Source organism: Molossus molossus, unplaced genomic scaffold, assembly GCF_014108415.1.
Source record: "Molossus molossus isolate mMolMol1 unplaced genomic scaffold, mMolMol1.p scaffold_m16_p_5, whole genome shotgun sequence".
In the NCBI taxonomy this organism is placed as follows: domain Eukaryota; kingdom Metazoa; phylum Chordata; class Mammalia; order Chiroptera; family Molossidae; genus Molossus; species Molossus molossus.
In genome coordinates, this window is record NW_023425388.1 from 62,285,902 (window position 1) to 62,303,941 (window position 18,040).

General features: G+C 47.4%; 1 protein-coding gene across 3 annotated transcripts in view; it reads right to left on the reverse strand.

The window, feature by feature from the left end:
* Window positions 1–18,040, reverse strand: part of KALRN (kalirin RhoGEF kinase) — a 593,373-nt gene that overhangs the window by 334,972 nt on the left and 240,361 nt on the right. For all 3 annotated transcript variants that reach the window (XM_036242841.1, XM_036242843.1, XM_036242842.1), the window contains exon 10: window positions 14,832–14,954. In XM_036242841.1, the coding sequence (XP_036098734.1) occupies window positions 14,832–14,954 (123 nt within the window). The remainder of the gene's footprint in view (window positions 1–14,831; window positions 14,955–18,040) is intronic.

The window sequence follows — 18,040 nt, forward strand, 5'->3', positions numbered from 1 at the left end:
TCTAGGACAGAAGAGATTCCATATATCCACCGAGGCCTGTTCACCACAGACCACTGGTCTAGACCCAGGGCCCTCCTAGTCCTTGGGATCCCCACTTTCAAAGAGGAAACACATTCTTCTTTTTTTTTTTTATCCTCACCCGAGGACATTTTTCCATTTTTTGTACAGATAGAGTGGGAGGGAGAGAGAGGAAGAGAGATAGAGGGAAACATTGATGTGAAAGGGACACATTGAGTGGCTGCCACCCGCACGACCAACCAGGGCCGGGGACAAACTGCAACCGAGGTACATGCCCTTAGCGGGAACCGAACCCGGGTCTCTGGACCGCAGGCGGACGCTCTAACCGCTGAGCCAAACCGGCCAGGGCGGAAACACATTCTTCCTGTTTCCTTTCCTTAGGAGACTGAGTGAAGACTCACCCACTGGAGCATCTCCTTGGAGCAGAGATGCCGCAGGAGACCAGTCTCCCCACATAGGGCCCTCAAGGGAAAGGGCAGAATCTGAATAGCTGGAGATTGGACCACGAGGCCGGGAAGGGCCATGAGGTTCAGGCTCACATCCCATCACCCACCTCGTTATCTGGAACTCTTGAGTGTTCCTAACTTTCAGAGGCCAAGAGCTGTCTCCCAGGACCACAGACTGTACCCATGATCCTCAGCTGTGAGAGCACCAGCAAGAACCCCGAGTAATTCAGTACAAACCCCACCCTCCACACTACAGAGGGAAAGTAAAGCAACGGGGTTATGTGACCAGTGACACACTGACTAGAAGCAAGCTGGCTAAAATGCGGGTCTGACAGGGCATGAGTCATTTCACGGAGAGCCCCAGGACACTCGGGAAAGGCTGGGCATAGCTGGTCAGTACTGCTGGCCAATGGGCAGGTCACGGTGAGTGGGGCTTCCCCGTTCTCTCTCGTTGGAAGGGCATGCAAGATAAATGGTCACTGTGGTCTGCGTGCAAAGCATCCTGCTGTTTCCCCTTCCATTTCCAAAATCCAGTTTTGACCCTAAGCCTCACTGGTCTACACTTATATAAACATCAGAACAAGGCTCATTAAATCACTAGCTTTAGCGTTAGAATGTGGAAAGTCTCCCCGGCTAATCCTGCTCCACATGGGAATCTGGCCCTCAAACAGCGTAAGGAGTCGGGGCATGGAGAGTTCACTTAAACGCAGAGGCTGGTCAGCACATTCTCTCTCTTGGGAAATACCCTGTACAGGGCAATATCATCAATCTTTCCTAAATCTTTAGTTCCTCTTTCTGAGCGTGTTCCAGACATGACCTCATCCACTGTCACTGTATCCCCCGAATAATAATGATGCTAATTTACATTTGCTCTGTGCTCTAGACTTCAAGCGCTGTCAAGGACACTATCTTATTGGATGTCTACTTCAGCTATGACAGGGTGATCATTTCCCCCATTTTATAGATGTAGAAATGAGGTTTGGTGAGAGCAGGTGACCTGTGCACACAGCTGGAGTAGCTCTGGGCCTCCCACCCAGGAGGTCCAATCCCTGTACTCCCCACTGGATTTTGTCACCTCCCAAGGTGACAAAGGAGAAGGAAGAACCTGTAACTCCGTTCTGTTGATGAGGAGATTATGGCACTAATTGCTGACGTGGCCTCCATGTGAGGCATAGGGTACAGAAAGAGACAATCTAGGAAATGCCCTGTGCCAAGGTCACCTGGTGCCAAATCATCTGGCCACCTGAAGCCAGGATGGTGTAAACCTCAAAGCTTTCTAATTTTATAAACTTGTAAAACTTTCCCAGAGGTAGGCGGGCTGGACCCAAGGTTTGCATCCACATAACCTCTCTTTTTGAGCTGTATTTTTTACGCAAATGAGATTGACCTGGTGAATTCCAAGACATTACAGAGTCCGTGGTTTTAGGCAGAGTCCAAGCCCCGTGAAGAAGACATTGAAACACGTCTATCACATGGATTTGGAGTTTCCTTTTCAGCTTTATTCGATGTCCCCGTCCCTTGCTGATATTTTCAAATTCTAGGCATGTGATGGACTGAAGTCCACTCGAGAAATTTCAATCCATACTTGGCATCACCGAGGCTCAGAAATATCGTACAAACCAGCCCACAGTGTGAAACACCATGGAGATATGTGATTACAGCCGAGGTTGCCAGCACTTAGTGCGGTCGGCTCCTGTAATGTAGTAGGACAGCTGCACTGGTCTCTCCTGAAACCCAAAGGACAGTGCCCAGGCCGGCTGGGCACTGGCCTTGTATGTCCCCAGATGAATACAAGTGTCCATCGTGACGAATCCTGCACATTGCTGGTTGCAGGAGGCTGCAAATCTCAGCTCCCCCTGCCCTGAACCCAGCTTCCTTTCCAGGTGGAATGAATCAGATGCAATGTTTCTCCTGTCAGAATTTGGCAGTGGGCTTTTCTCCTGTTGAAAATTTATTCCTAATAAAACTGGTTCATGAAAATGCCTCCAGTTACTCATTGGCAGAGGAAAAAAAAAAAGACACAAAATCTGCTTGGAGGGTTGTTCTTGTTGATGCGAGTTTGTTTTTCGGTTTGTATCACCTACAGCCGGAAGCCCTTTCACTCAGGGCTCTAAGGTGTGGTTCCTGGTACTCGCCACCTGACCCCGCTGCCTCATCCGCCCACACATTCTCAAAAGCCCTGGTGCTTCAGCCCAGACACTCCATCACCCTGAAGGCCACAGCAGGGGAGCTCCGTCCTCAAGGAGCTCTTTGGGGTGCTGTAAAGCACCTCCCACCTGAAGCTGCTCTTGGACCAGAGCTAAGCACTGCATCCTGGAGCCTGACTAGAGCCCCAGTTCAGGAAAGGGTCATCCAGGAGAAGACGGGGCAGATATGAAGGGGAAAGAGGAGGCGGACAGAAAGGAGAAGGAAGGAGGTGGAGGAAAGAGGCTACAAAGTTTCTGATTTGACACGCGCACCCCCCCCCCCCATCGCCACACCATCGCTGCGCCCCACTGAGCCAGGTTTAGGGACCCAGAAGGTCCTCACAGTCCTCTAATATACATGCACCTACCATGGGGAACTGGAAAGGCTTGGGAAGACACTTGTAAACAGCCATTTTCTGACGCTTACTCGTGGGAAAAAGATCCTGAATGCCTGGCTTAAACCCAGCCCTGTTTTCAATGCTTATTTCGCTGCTTCTTACCCACTTATAACCTTCTTTTGATAGCCTATAATTATAAGTTACTAGGATCTGGAAAAGTGTAAGAAGTCTTAATATTAAAGACTTCACAAGCAAAGAAAAATAATATCATAGATATATCTCTATTACCATGGATAGATCATTAAGTGAAAAATGCTAGTGAACAATATACATACACGTATGTATAGAGAAATAAATACCTGGAAAGTATTGGCAACTGTTATACAGACAACTGAGTGGGCGGATTGTTTTTGTTCATCTGCACTTCTCTATTGAAAATTGCATAGTTTTATAATTAAACATTTAAAAAATGAAGATAAAACCCCATTTGGAACAAAAATCGAAATGAGAGTTAAATAAGCACATTTCCCCCCGTGACCCTAGAATGTATGTGAGCTAGAAGCGTGGGCTCAAGGGCCAGACCGCGGGGGTTCACATCTTGCTTTTGCACTTAAATCCTCTCGAGGTCTGACTTTTCATCTGAAAAATGAGGACAATATTCAAACCTACTCTGTGGACTTACTTCAAGGATTACATGAGATATTTCTTATAAGGTATGTATAAAATAAACGGCAGTTGTTATTACGTATTCTTACGTTTGTCTTTACAGCACAGGTTTAAAACCTCACAAATACTTTGCCGAACACCCTTATCCTGGAGAAACATTTTCATTGTGGAGTCTGCATGTTCCCCTGTCTGCAAGCCCATCAGATGCTCCCTCTTCCTCTCGGCTCACAGGCCCGGCTTCTGGAGCAGCACCCCTGCGCCACCCTGCTCCAGGATCTCACGGAAATGGAAGGAGGAGGGAAGAGACAGGAAGTCGATTTGGCCTCTCTTGATCTGGGCAGGGTGACCTGTGTTGAAACTAATTATTGGAAGACACGGCAGTAGACGGCTTGCTTTCAGAATCAATACCAGGCAGATGAGAAAGTGTTCCCCGGGAGCCGCTTTCCCTGTCTCCTCTCTAAACCGTGTCGACGCTCTCTGAGAGCAACTTTATTCTTTCCGTCTGCGTGTCACTCTCACTGTGCAAGGTAAGTACGTTGTCACATTGTGAAACTAGTGGGCAGGCCGTCGGTACCCCTTAAGGAGGCCCACTGAGTCACAGAATCCTTCAGAGTGCTCTCACTTGGTGCTCAGACTCTTCTTTCTTCTCTGGGGCCCCAGTTCATTTACAGAAACCAAATGCAATCACACATCTTACTAACAGACTGGTCCCTGACAGCAGATCCCATGAGCAGCCAATCTAGCCCTGCCCTGGTGCCCAGGTTTGCCAGACTTTTGCCTGTTCCCAAGAGCCAGCCCTTCCCCACCTGGCACCCCAGCCATCCTGCCTCTGATTTGCAGCCCTGTGGCTGGAGCCCTGCTATCTGTTAAGAGTCTTCCCAGTGAAAACTGTCTACCCTCCCCCTTGGATCTCTGAACCCATTGGTTCCTGATGCCCAGGGCTAGGTACCCCCATGCCCCTCCCTCAGGTAGGACAAACCATTGCCTTTGTTGGGTTCTCACTGGTCAGATTGACTGGCCACCTCTTCCATAATGCCTAACCTGAGGGCCAAGCTTGTCAGTACCTGTAGCTGATTGCCCCTTGACACATGACCCATCCCAAAGGACAGGCCTACTCATTCCAACATATACACAGACCACACCAAGTTGAGTCTTGAGAGATGACAACACAGTCCTTGATAACCTAGCCTGGCAGGGAGTGAGGCTCAGCTGTAGTCCGTCACCACTGCCACCACGGTCACCCTGCTGCCACAGCGCCCACCACTCATCAAGCACCGCCATGAACCAGCCTCTCTTAGGCATTTCCATACGTTATTTCTACCCTCACATCTTCTTCAGGGTAGGTGCCACTCTGTCCATTTCAGAGTGGACACCGAAGCTCAGGGAAATTAAGTGATTGTCACAAGACCCAAGGCCAATAAAAGGAAAGAACGGACCGACTGTAAATGCTGCGGTTTTCTTCACTACACCATGTGCCCCAATAGATGGGACATCAGAACCAAAAGAAATGTCTCAAATAGATTTGTGGGGCTATCGAGGGGGAAGTATTTGGAAATTAGGAGTTTCAGTTGATAGCATGACCTCAACAAAAGGTAAAAGGAAAGAGACAAAAATAATGTCCTGGGCTGGGCCATTTTGTGCTAAAAAATGGAAATGAAGACTCGGGCAAGACATTGGCCAAGTTGATCGTTAAATAGGCCAGCGCCAGCAGAGGGCAGAGCCAGGTGTCCCAACGGTGGGTGTATGTTTCAGATAAGCCAGAGGACAGGTAGAGAAAGGTAGAAAGCAGTCATAGGGTTCCTGGGGTCGCGCAGATCTTTTGGATTAAAATGCTGTCATAAAGGATTATGACGGCGACCCTTGAGTCCACCAAGGAAATTCTTAACCAGAAAGAGGGGGAAAATGTCCCATCGTGATCCCGTGGCCACAGTGCTAACATGTAGCAGTCTGAGAGATTGCCCAGATCCACACTCGGAAAGAGGACTAGAAACTGGTTCTGGTGGCAGTGAGGACCCCACCAGGCCAGATCCCAGAGACGTCCAAAGTTCCTGTGAGTCACGACTCCGTGGCGAGGTGGCTGAGGCCTGAGGTCTGGAGCCAGGCTCCGGGGATCTGAATTCCAGCTCCAGCACTTTCTAGCTCCGCCAACTTGAGTTAGGTTATCTAATCTTTTTGCCTCAGATCCCTTATTTGCAAGTGAGAATTAGAAATGACCAACTCATGGGATGTTATGAGAACTGAGTTAGAATAAGAATAGAGTGTACTCAGTAAGTGTATTGCTATCATCATTATCATTACTGCTGTTGTTATTAGGGTCTCCTCAACAGGGACAAGGAACAGAGTCTATCAATGAAGGTGACACACTGAATAAAAATGATGAATAAATGAGTTGTCTTGGACTCAAAATCAATATACTGAACATAAAATCAATATGCTTCCTTTGTCTGATTTACTTTGTTTTGTTTTGAAAGGGAAGAAGAACTTCGCCACATTTCAGCTAACAGAGTGAGAGGATTAAAGCCTCCCCTGATAGCCAGGCACAGGGTGATGGTAGTGATGGTAACTATCCAAACTGGAAAAAAACACGGAAACTTCGTGGACAGAGTGAGGAATACCATGTCCTTTTGTCAAAATTGGTTTTCTATGACTTCATCTGAAATAATTATTTAGATGTTTTTAAATTAAAAAAATACAGACAAGTCCAAAGAACTCACTCAAAATTTGTCTCAAAGATGCTTCTTCTGGGCTGGGGCTGTCTCAGCCGACTCCAGTGCAATGAGGTTTCTGATCCCATCAGGATGGCTCTCCATTAGGTCCAGGGCATCTGATTCTAGGGCCTGTGTTTTATGAATATTTCTCTCTCTTCTATTTATGTTTTGAGAGCTGGGAGGGGCTGTAGTGATCATCTGGTCTGATACACACCCAACAAAGAAATCCCCTCTATACCACTCATTCCTTTATTTGTCAAATGCCAGTTACATGTTGGACTCATCATGCTGGAACTGGGGTAAAAAGACTAGTGAAAACAAACTCCTGCTCTAAGGAAGGAACAGTCCAGCTGGGTCGCGAGGCTAGCATACAGTCGATGACACTGGGTGATAACGACCGCAATGACAGGGATGTAACCCGGAAAAGTGGCATTCAATCCAAACCACGGAAGTCACTGGAGGCTTCCTGGAAGAGGTGACACTTGAGGTGAATAGAAGCTGGTCAGGAGTGGTCCAAGTTAAACAGGTGGGAAGGATTAAAGAGGCAACAGCACTGACACTTGAGAGCATGGCACGCTCAGGGAACCATGGGAACAGCAGGACTATAGGGTGGGGTGGAGGGAGCACAGAAGTAAAAGGTAAAACCAGAGGAAGCAGTTGTCAGATCATAAAAGGTATATACTGTCAAGATGGGGAGCCATCCATGGGTTCCGTAACCAATGGAGCAGCATGATGAGATGTGCATTTTAGGAAAACCACCCTTGGAGCAGTGTGGGGTGGATTTAAGGAGACCATGACTGCAGTCAGGGAAAACGGGAGGCTACGGTGATAATCCAAGCAAGAGGTAAATCAGACTTTGATCTGAGGCTGTGATCATGGAGACAGAAGGGAAGGGACATCGTAGAGAGGGAGAAGCTGGAGGACTTGGTGATGGACTCATGAGGGGTGAGGGCAGGATGGGAGTCAAGGGGCCTCCCAAGCTTCTGGCTCGAGCAACAGGGTGGGTGGTGTCCTTCTCTGACACGGGGAGTGCGGGAGGAAGGGCACACTGGGAAGGGGTGGAAGATCATAAAACACACATTGGACACACTGGTGTGAGAACCCTCTGAGAAACCTAAGTGGGAGTATCCGGAAAGCCAATGCGTTTATGAACAGGAGCTCAAGATCAGAGCTGAGAGGTGGATCTGGAAGCCAGCAGAGCAGGGGCAGCCCCTGAGCCTGGGAAAGAATATAAAATCATGCAGGGGTGTAAAGAGAAGATCTGCGGAAGAAATCCCGGGGAAAGGGAGAAGAGTCTAAGGACCAGCCAGAAAGACATAGGGAAGCACGGTATCATGGAAGTCGTATAGAGAACTTAAAAAAGAAAAAAAAGAAGAAGAAGAAGTGGTTGGCAGGGTCAACTGCTTCAGAAGGACCAATTCATATCTGAAGAGTGTCCTTTGGATTTAGAAACAGAAACGTTCAGGTGGAGACCTGGGTAAAATTAACCCCCGTTCGCCAGAGGAAACAGAAGCCAAGGGGCAGGGGTCAAGGGCATCCAGCAGGTGAGACAGTAGAGGTGCAAACACAGACTCTTCTCCCGAGAACTTGGGCTATGACAGGAAGGGGAAACGGGAGAGGGGAGCCCCCTAACGTTAGTCTTGGTTTCTTTTTATCTATTTGTTTTTATGGTGGACAAGACTCAGAGATGTCTATATTCTAAGGGAGAAGGGCTGCCTCCATTGGAAAACCTCTGTGATGAGCAGCACCTTACATCCCAAAATCGCTCACTCTGCCTTTGGACAACGCATAAAAAAGCAACTGTGGGTTAGAAGCGATGCCTAAAATAAGTTAAAATCGGCTTCTCTATACCTCCCACCCTTATCTCTTCTACAGAAAGCCTTCAACTATCAAATCCACTCCCCTGCCTTCCATAAAATTAGTATTTACTCAAAACTGAACATATCCAGTTATTTCAACTTTACCATCCTTTAACAATCATAGCATAGTTTATTAATATCTTCTTTTTTTCTTTTTTCTTTTGTTAATCCTCACCTGAGGATATTTTTTCTATTGATTTTTATTATTATTATTATTATTATTTTTTTATCCTCACCCGAGGATATTTTTCCATTTTTTTGTTCAGATAGAGTGGGAAGAAGGAGAGGAAGAGAGAGAGAGAAACATGGACGTGAAAGGGACACATCGAGTGGCTGCCTCCCGCATGACCCAACCAGGGCCAGGGACAAACTGCAACCGAGGTACGTGCCCTTAGCAGGAAACAAACCCGGGTCTCTCTGGGCCGCAGGCTGATGGTCTCTCTAAACGCTGAGCCAAACCGGCCAGGGCTATTGATTTTTAGAGAGCATGAAAGGGAGGGAGGGAGACAGAAAAAAACATCGATGTGAGAGAGACAAGTTGATTGGTTGCCTCCCACACTCTCCCCAACTGGGGCCAGAGATCGAACCTTCAATCCAGGTGCCCTAGACTGGGAATCAAACCTATGACCCTTCATTGTGCAATCTATATTCTTGGTATTTTTTTTAAACCCAAGATGATAATTTAAGGGAATTTACTTCACAAAGTGCTTTTAAGTCACGTGTGTGGTGCCTCACACAGCTGGTCTGGGCTTTACTGGGATCATTTCCTCATTCCACTTCAAAATTCCCTTAAATCCTTCTAGATGGGTCAACAAGGTGTTCTGCCAAACCACATCCTCCCCTATCTTTACAAGATGCAGTCTGCCCTGGTCAGAAGACCATTGTTCTGGTTCTGTAGGATATAGTTCAGAAAACTTTCCTTTTTTTAAAAAAAAATATTTTTTCTTTTATTGATTTAGAGAGAGAGGAAGGGAGAGGGCGAGAGACAGAAACATCGATGAGAGAGAACACCATTCGGCTGCCTCCCGCATGCCCTCCTGGGGACTGGGCCCACAACCTGGGCATGTGCCCTGACCAGGAATTGAACTGGCGACCTCCTGGCACATGGGTTGATGCTCAACCACTGAGCCAGAAAACTTTCCAGAACACCATCGACATCGGCAGCCACTCGTTTCTCAAAGCCTCTCTTCTTTTCCAGTCATTGCCATCACATGAAACAAGACATAAAAACACCACCTGTGCTCTCAAATCTTTCAGTTGGCTACCCAGAACTTTAAAGTCATTAGGAGTGCAGTCCCAAATCCTTCTGAGTGTGCCATTCATTTCACACAGAAGCAGCAAAGTGAGGGGACAATTCATGGCCTCAATAAGAGGTTTTTGGTCGGCTTTATAATCTCTTGGCTATTGGCTCTAACCCCTCTCAATATTCCATACCAAGTGCACCCACCGGGTCCAGAGTTACCATGACGTGAAACATCTTTCTTCTTCCTGAGTGTCACAAGAGCCCTCCCAGCGGCTCAGGCTGGCACTTCGGCCTGTGTCCGTGGGGGGAATGTCCTGAGGCCACTGCGAAGGGGACAGTGCTGTGCAAGACCACAGGCTAGGGCTGGCCTTGAGCTTGCTGCTGTTTCACATTCTTCAGCTTGCCCACTTCATGACATTCATTTCTCTGCATTTTCCTGGCTTTCTCCATCACTATGTTTTTTTCATCCCACTTATGACCCTTTCATCTTCTCTAAGAAGCTGGAGTGTGAAAAAGTAGCTATTTAGGCTCTTTTCCTTCTGCTTGCATTTGAAGCTGCTATAATTGGTCTCAGGCATGAAAAGAAAGATATAACTTATTCCAAAGGTCACTACACCACCCCCGAGGCAGGTGTATTTACTGGATTGCCAAATGTTTCCCTTCCATTTTTGCTGATTTTGACCCCAAGACTCAGAATGAAAAAAAATTTAAAGTGTATTCTATTCAAGTTTGAGAAAAAAGCAAGGGCCAGATAGATAACCAACCAGAGGTTATTGAATGAAGTGCTTACTTGTGACTATATTTTTATGTTTCTTAAACATCTTTCTTTAAATGGTCTGCTTTTTCAAAAATTACACAGATGCTACTTAATGCATAGCTCATTAAATGTGATTTGGTGCTCTGAGATATTGGATAATATATATTTGAATGTAAATGCTTGATAACTTTGACTAAGCTAGCTTACAGAAAGTCTGGCATTTCAGATAACGAAGTTATAAATCAGATGAGAATGCACAGCTGCTATCACCACCACAGGCACCGGAGTCCTTTCCCACCAATAGCAAATATCTCAGGACGGAACAACATTCTGTATCCCATTCTACCTCCTGGGCAGCTGTGGGCACATCTGTCCTGACAGCTGTGCTATTAGAAGCAGCAGCTTCACCTTACACTTGTTTATACTCCTGCTGATACCTAACATGCCAGAAATACACATATAAAAATAGAGTAAGTTACCTTTTAAAATCTCATTTACTCTATGGCCTGCATCATTTGATGAGTTTAAAGGCAACTTGAGTCACGTATCTACCAGAACCCAGACGGGTCCCGCTAGTGCCCAGGTCTTCTGTTTGGGAACAGAGAGTGTCAGCAGCTTGGACTAAGAAAGACCTGTAGCGACAGGGCCCTGGTGCATCGCCTGGCTCAGACCCTCACCACCTGCCGGTCGGGAGCTTCCTGTCAGGCTGTCGGGACTGTGGCTCTTTCCCTCCTTCCTCCAGCTTCGACGCAGGCTATTCAAAGAGTGCCATCTGCAGGGTGAACTGAGCTCTCATAGAGACTTACCATCTCCTTTGAACGACAGTTGAAGAGCCTATTTAAAATGTCTTCAAGGCTAATAAACACAAAATTTAAGCTAAAGTTGAATGAGAGATCATGGATTGCAACATTCATTCTTCACAGTTATCACTTATATTTATTTCCATAACTGCCTTATATGTCTTTACTCCAAAGAATAACCAGTGATGAGAATCACAGGCGCCCCCAGCCCCAGGGTGGAGACGGGTGTTCGGCGGCCTCACACCGCGCCCGGCCCGCTCCCTGCACAGGCATCTTCCCCGCTTGAGGGCTGCTGCCCCTGCAGAGGGCAATATCCAGGAGCTGAGCACATGCCAACAGCACCCTTCCTGCTTTGACTCAGGTCCGCTTCTAAAACCTGAATACAGACCATGGGAGCTCAGCGTTCCCTTCTCATGTCAGCCTCAGATCAAACAGTCACGGCATCACAAAGCTGAAAGCGGTTCCTTCACTGAATCATGACCCTCCATCGCACTGCTGATGAGCGACACCCCAGCCTCCACTTCACACCATGGGAGACACCTTTCCTGGCCACAGCTTATAACCAGCACCCCAAAACAACAAGGAACAACTTTGCATACCTTCACACTGTGTCACTGACCTCTGACCAACTCAAGAATGATCAGTTCCTGGTTAAAGCCACCCCTCTGCTCCAGTGGCCCTCACCTTCCTGCCTGGATCGCCCCCGTTCTCACCACCTGAGCGTGATGATCACACTGCACAGAACAGGGTGGGTGGAGGCAGGCCCTACCGCCTGCCTGCGCCACCGTCAGACTTGGTTTTCTAGGTGGACTACCAGTTCCAGGACACGAGGAAGCCCCGCTGCCCAGTCCCTCCCCCACCGTGGGGGAGGGACCAAACCGGACTGATTTCCAGACCACGTGACCCAGCCTGTCTAGAGGCCTCTGTACAGGGCAGTGTGACGGCCTCGTGGCCCCGTGCTGAGGTGTTTCACACCTGCTGTTCCTCTTTCTGGAGGAAACATCCTCCTAAAAGCAGAGACCTTTGGAAGGTACTCGCTCTTCTTTCTCACCAAGGCACAGTCTTCTCAGAGAGCAGAGGCAGGGAGAAGTGAATTATATCAGAGTCTCTTTGTAATGCATGTCAAATGGGGTGGCCACGGCAGCACCCCACTCCTCCCATTCCTGCTCTTTGTCCTGTACTTTTCATGAGCAAACTGGCGCTCGGAAATGAGCTTTACACCCGCACCTATACCCTCTAAAAGAAGGGCAGCGTGGAGTCGGGCAGGAACGTGACTGTGGGGCCGGACAGACCTGGGTGTGAATCCCAGCAGGACCACCACCAAGCCAGACGGCCTGAGCACCCGCAGGCCTTCTGAGCCTCGGTGTCTCCTCCATAAACAGGCCACTACCGCCTGCCACTCAGGACTGGGGGTGTGCAATACATAATGGAACGTCAGCGTTGACAACGTGTCCGTTCTTTCCTCAGTATGAATCTAAGTTAACATGTGTCTGGCGCTAGGTGAAAGGCACTGTCCCGAGTGAAAGGCATACCGGACACCAGCGAGAAAGTGCAGGAGCAACTGGGAGAAACAGGGTTCAAGTGGGAGTGGCTGCCGGGCCCACCTGGTTGTAAAAACACGCAAAACGATAGCCGGCTCACGAGCCTGTGACCGAGGCTGGTGTTGCCTCTAAGGCTGCAGCAGGAGGAGCGCAGGAGGGATGGGCCGGGCCAGGGCTGTGGGGACGTCCTCCCTGTGTGAGGAGGGGCTGAGGCCCAGGATGGAGAAAGGCAAGAGCATCAAAGCTATGGGATGCCTCCATTCCAACAGATTAGCCAGGTGCCATAACCCCACTCTCAGCAGACAGGGAGACCAAACAGCCCTCTCCCATCCTTTGCCCCCTAAGAGGCTGGAGAGGTGCCCGGAATGCCTGGTCACCCAGATATTCCGGGTCTGTGCTACATCTTGTTCACCCAAAGCACACTAGGCCTGTGTCTATACTACGATGGCATAGCCTAGTTCACTCTGCAGGAGGTCCGAGGCATCTTTTTATTGTTGTGGTGGTGGTGGTGGAGGTGGTAAAGTACACAACACAAAACCTGTTAAGTTCAGTGGCACTAAGTACATTCACATTGCTGTGCAACCATCGCCACCATCCATCTCCAGAACTCCTCATCTTGCAAAACTGAGAGTCTGCACCCATTAAATAATGACTCCTCATTCCCTTCTCCCCAAGCACCCTTCCATCCTTTGCCCCCTAACAGACTAGAGAGGTGTGCAGAAGGCAATCGCCACTCTATCATCAGTCTCAGTGAATGTGACTATTCGATGAATCTGACTATTTCACATAAGTGGACTCATACAATATCTGTCCTTTTGTGACTGACTTATTTCACAGAGCATACTGTCTTCAAGGCTCATCCAAGTTGTAGGGTCCTTCTTTAAGGCTGACTAATATTCCATTGTACATATATACCACATTTGGTCCATTCATCAATGGACACCAGGGTTGCATCCACCTTGTGGCTATTGTGAATAATGCTGCTATGAACACGGGTGTACAAAAAGCTTTTCATACCCCACCTTTGAATTCTTTTAGGTACATACCCAGAAGTAGGATTGCTGAATCATATGGTCATCCAGCAGTATTTCTGTTTTGTTTTGTTTTCCACAGTGGTTGCACCATTTTACGTTCCCACCACAGTGCACAAAGATTCTATGGAAGGTTTGATTCCACAGGTTGGGTCTAATCTACCTTCACGCACCAGGTTCAGGCTGCCGCTGACACGATTTTGCAGCTCCTGCCTGGCCTCTCACTCTTCAGCATAGCTCGCAGCTGCCCTGAAGATGTGGTATGCTCCCACCACTTCCTGTCCTCCGGCATTCCTTCGGGTCTCCCTCTTCTTTTGCACCCACAGCTCATACTTATCTGGGGCTGGCAGCCTCCCCGGGTGAGGGAGGGGGCTTTGCACACTGCCCAGCTGACACCCCCACCGAGGAGTGCCCACACACTGGGATCAGAGCCAGCCCCCGTGAAGCTGTGATGTGGAAACCCAAGCGTTGTGATCCTCACTGCTGCAGAGCCCCCCTCTCTGTCCCATACTGATGCCCTTCCCGGCTGCCCTTCCCTCCTTTATTCATAAGGCTTATTTTTCCCCTGCAACTGATCACACCTGACGACATAACTGGACAGCAATATTTCATCTTGAAGAGGAAGATTTGGGGGATCCATTAGGAATACTCCCAAAAGAGAAATGTAGGGAGTTAAGACAAATGGTTAAGGCCTCTCATACAGCCTCTGTGTGCAAATTAGAAAACAGTGCCCTTTTTGGAACAGGCATGCAGCTCGGCGAAAAGGCTGAACACCGTGCAAATTGCAGACTAGATACTGTGCTAGTGATACAAAGGCACTTTCTGGGGGCACAGGTAGCCTTGCTGGTGATGGCTTGGTGAACAAGTGCCATCTCTTCCTGCAAGTCCTGGACGGTATGCAGCTTTGTAAGCAGAGCGGCCGCTGATTTTTAGCTCCCACTCGACTGCAGTGACAACCATAGGGGTGGTTTTAGGCCGTTGATGGTCCCAATGCCATTCCCTACTGCCATCACCACCTTGTAGATGAGGCATTTACAAGAATGATTTTCTTTGAAGACCATAAACGGAAAGTCTCTTTACCACTCACCGAGGCACCCAAGAGCAGACAAAGGTCTCCTGCCCAGAAGCCATGGGCTATCACCCCAGTATGCCCCTCCAGACACCAGAGCCACAGCCCTGGTCTCTCGCCCTGCCCCCCACACACGGGCGCACACACCTACAACCACAGAGCAGCTCACCTGAGCCACCTCCTCGAAGTCATCGTGCCTCTTCTGCAGGGCTCGGGCTCGATGCAGGGACTTCCCAACCCCTGTGTGCTTGCTGAGAAAGGCCTCACCATGGTTTTCGATCCAGTCCAACACCTGGTCAGAGGAGGAAGACAGAAACAGTGACTTTTTGGCAGGAGGAATGACATGGACAACATACGCAGTTGCTAGAGTCCTAGAGTCCCCACCCCAATCAGAAAGCAGCAAGCAGTCTGGGGGGAAATGTTCAATCACTGTGGACACAGGGGATTTCATTACTCCCATCAGCAATATAACAGCTCATGTTTGTTTGTTTTTTATCATCTCCAGAACATCCCCTCATTACTTTTTTAGTTTTCTCAACCTTAATGAGTTCATTTTTTTAAAAACAAGCTACACAGAGCATTGGGTACAGTTTAACCTCCTCATTATGTTTATTCCAACCACATAAAGTCAGACACATTGGGAGAAAATGAGGCAATATCAGGTAGGGGCAGTTCCTTGGCGCTCTCTCTACCATAAAAATGATCACAGCAGTGGCGACCAGTTATGGGTATACTGCCTCACTGTGCTCCTGGGAATCTCCTCCTAATCTTGGAAACAAAGTTCAGGGTAGTCCATCCCCAAGTGGGGCTATGCTCAAGCTAGCTGGTCACCAAGACAACTACCTCTCTGGCTTCTTTCTACCTCTATCCTCCAATCAACAACAACCGACCAATCAACCAACACGATAAAGGAAGCTCTTTGCATCCTTAAGGCCTTTCGTATCTATGATTCTCTTGAGAAGCAGTGGTGAGTCCATGCTCTTCCAGGCTTAAGATTTGGCCTCATAACATTTTCTTTGGTGTTCAGAGAATAAGAGGTGGTCAGAGCAGTAGAGACATGAGTGAAGGGGTGCTGAGAAAGTGAGAAGATACGTTGTCTTGAGGAACACTTGGAGGGGGAGTAGAAACTGCTTAGTAAACACCTTGAAATGTACGGAGGACCAAAGCCTTTTGTGTCCATTTCGCATTTGCTCAGGTGGTCTAACAAAATTGTGGGCGAAAGAAAGCAGTTCATTTTCTGGTCTCTGAGGAGTTGGCGCTCAATAAATCAGGTGGCCACCATTACACCAGAATAGTGCAGACACACCTAGTACAAATCCGTCCCAGACTCAGCTGAGCCCACTCTACTCCTGCTGAACTTGAACTGAACATGTGACTAATGACGTATTAGCCTTCTCAGATTTTAGAAGGGCCTTTGGGGAAATGATTTCGATGAATTAGGCTTGTTTGAAAGGATGTTTTAATCCATTTCTCTGTTTCTTCTACAGATTTCCCTGTGGCAAGCAGACAGATACAATCATTCTGTGGACAGCAGGGAGTTCTAGCTCTACGAAATCCAGCCTTTGGCTTCACTCCCTCTGACATCTGAGATAAATCAGTGCCTGCAACTGTGCAAAGTATGGACGTCCTCAAAGGCTTCAGTAACAGTGTCATAAAGCCCACAACACGAGGGCATGAGTTCAGAGAAATGTACAGGTGGATATATTAACGAGGTTTAGCAAACAACCACTTAACAAAGCCAGAAAAGCCAGAAGGTCAGGTAATTGTCTGTTAAAATGAAGAAAAAGGCGTTTTTAAAAAATGACTTTATCTAAACATTGGGTATAGAGATTTTAAATATTTTGCATAGCCAGTTCTGGAGATATACATAATTTTGGAGGCATGTGTGTAAAAAGAAATTGCAGTAGTAAATGACTTGTATTTTTACCTTTTGCAAACACTGAAAGGCAGTATAGAAAGGTCCTCTAAATGTTCCTTTCTTAGAAGAAGAGCCTACGTTTCCTTAGAATTATGTATGGTGAAATTTTAAGAAAATCAGGAGAGTGCATTTTTACTTGACTTGCCGCATTTGATCCCACTCTGCTGTGTTATAAGGGAAAGATGAGTATCAGCATGCAAGGTCAACAACAAATACTTCCAGTCACAAAGTGTCCCATGCATTTTGTACCATGGATAGTGCAGTTTTATAATTTTTATGCATATATGAACTTTTATTAATCCCCCTTTGAGAATGAATTGCAGCTTGGGGACCATTTTTATATACAAAATAGCTGTCTTGCAGCCTTTCATGAATGCTTTGGAATTTATGACAGATTTTCAGATTACCATATTTTTCTTAATTTAGTTGTGAGCAGTTAAGTGTGACCTGCTTGTCTAGCACTGTTGTCATGAATTTTATTTTATTTCATTTCATTTTTTATCGCTCGTGTTAATAACATCGGGTATTCTAAATTTTTTTTTTCCTTTACTGATTTTTTAGAGAGAGAGGAAGGGAGAGGGAGAAAGAGACAGGAACATCAATGAGAGAGAACATCGACTGGCCGCCTCCTGCATGCCCCCTACTGGGGATCAGGCCTACAACCTGGGCATGTGCCCTGACCAGGAATCAAACCGGCGACCTCTTGGTGCATGGGTCAATGCTCAACCACTGGACCACACCAGCCAGGACATTGGCTGCTTTAAAGCACATTGGTTGATAAAGAATGCTTTTCATCCACTAGTTCACAAATGGTTAGCTTTTATACTTCCTGGGGGTGATTTCATAACTTTCAAACTGGTTTTTTTAAAAGCCATTTGTTTCCTGTTTAAGTTCTCTTGCCTTCTTTAAAATGACGATTCATTTTCAGTTAGTGACAGTTTACTTAACTAGCTCTACCTTAACCACTTAAAAATGTATTCACTTTATATTTGAGAGGCCTTTACTTAGCTTAAACATAACTTCGGTTGTTCTGTGATGTCCCATTGCCTCCACTGAGTGAGCTCCTGCATTCGAGCTGAAGCTGTGGGGAAACCTGGGCGACCTCAGTGAGGGTTCAGGAACTGCACGGAACTCAACTTAATAGACAAAGAAGCAAATGATCTAGGGAGTGAACAGAATTACTCTAGTAATACACAGAGAACAGAAACGCACCGGAGAATAGATACACACCATCAATCTGTAAGTTACCAACTAAAATGCTGATTTCTGTCTACTTGTATCTGACTGTTCATGCACAGCCAACATAGCTGGATACACACATTTAGACAGACCACATGCTCTCTTAACCCTGATTCCACGCCCCCCCAACCCTGGAGTACAACCCAGCTTCCCACACAGAAACATGCCTCTGAGCAAACACTAGCAGTGCCTGACAATTAATCACACACCATAAATTAATG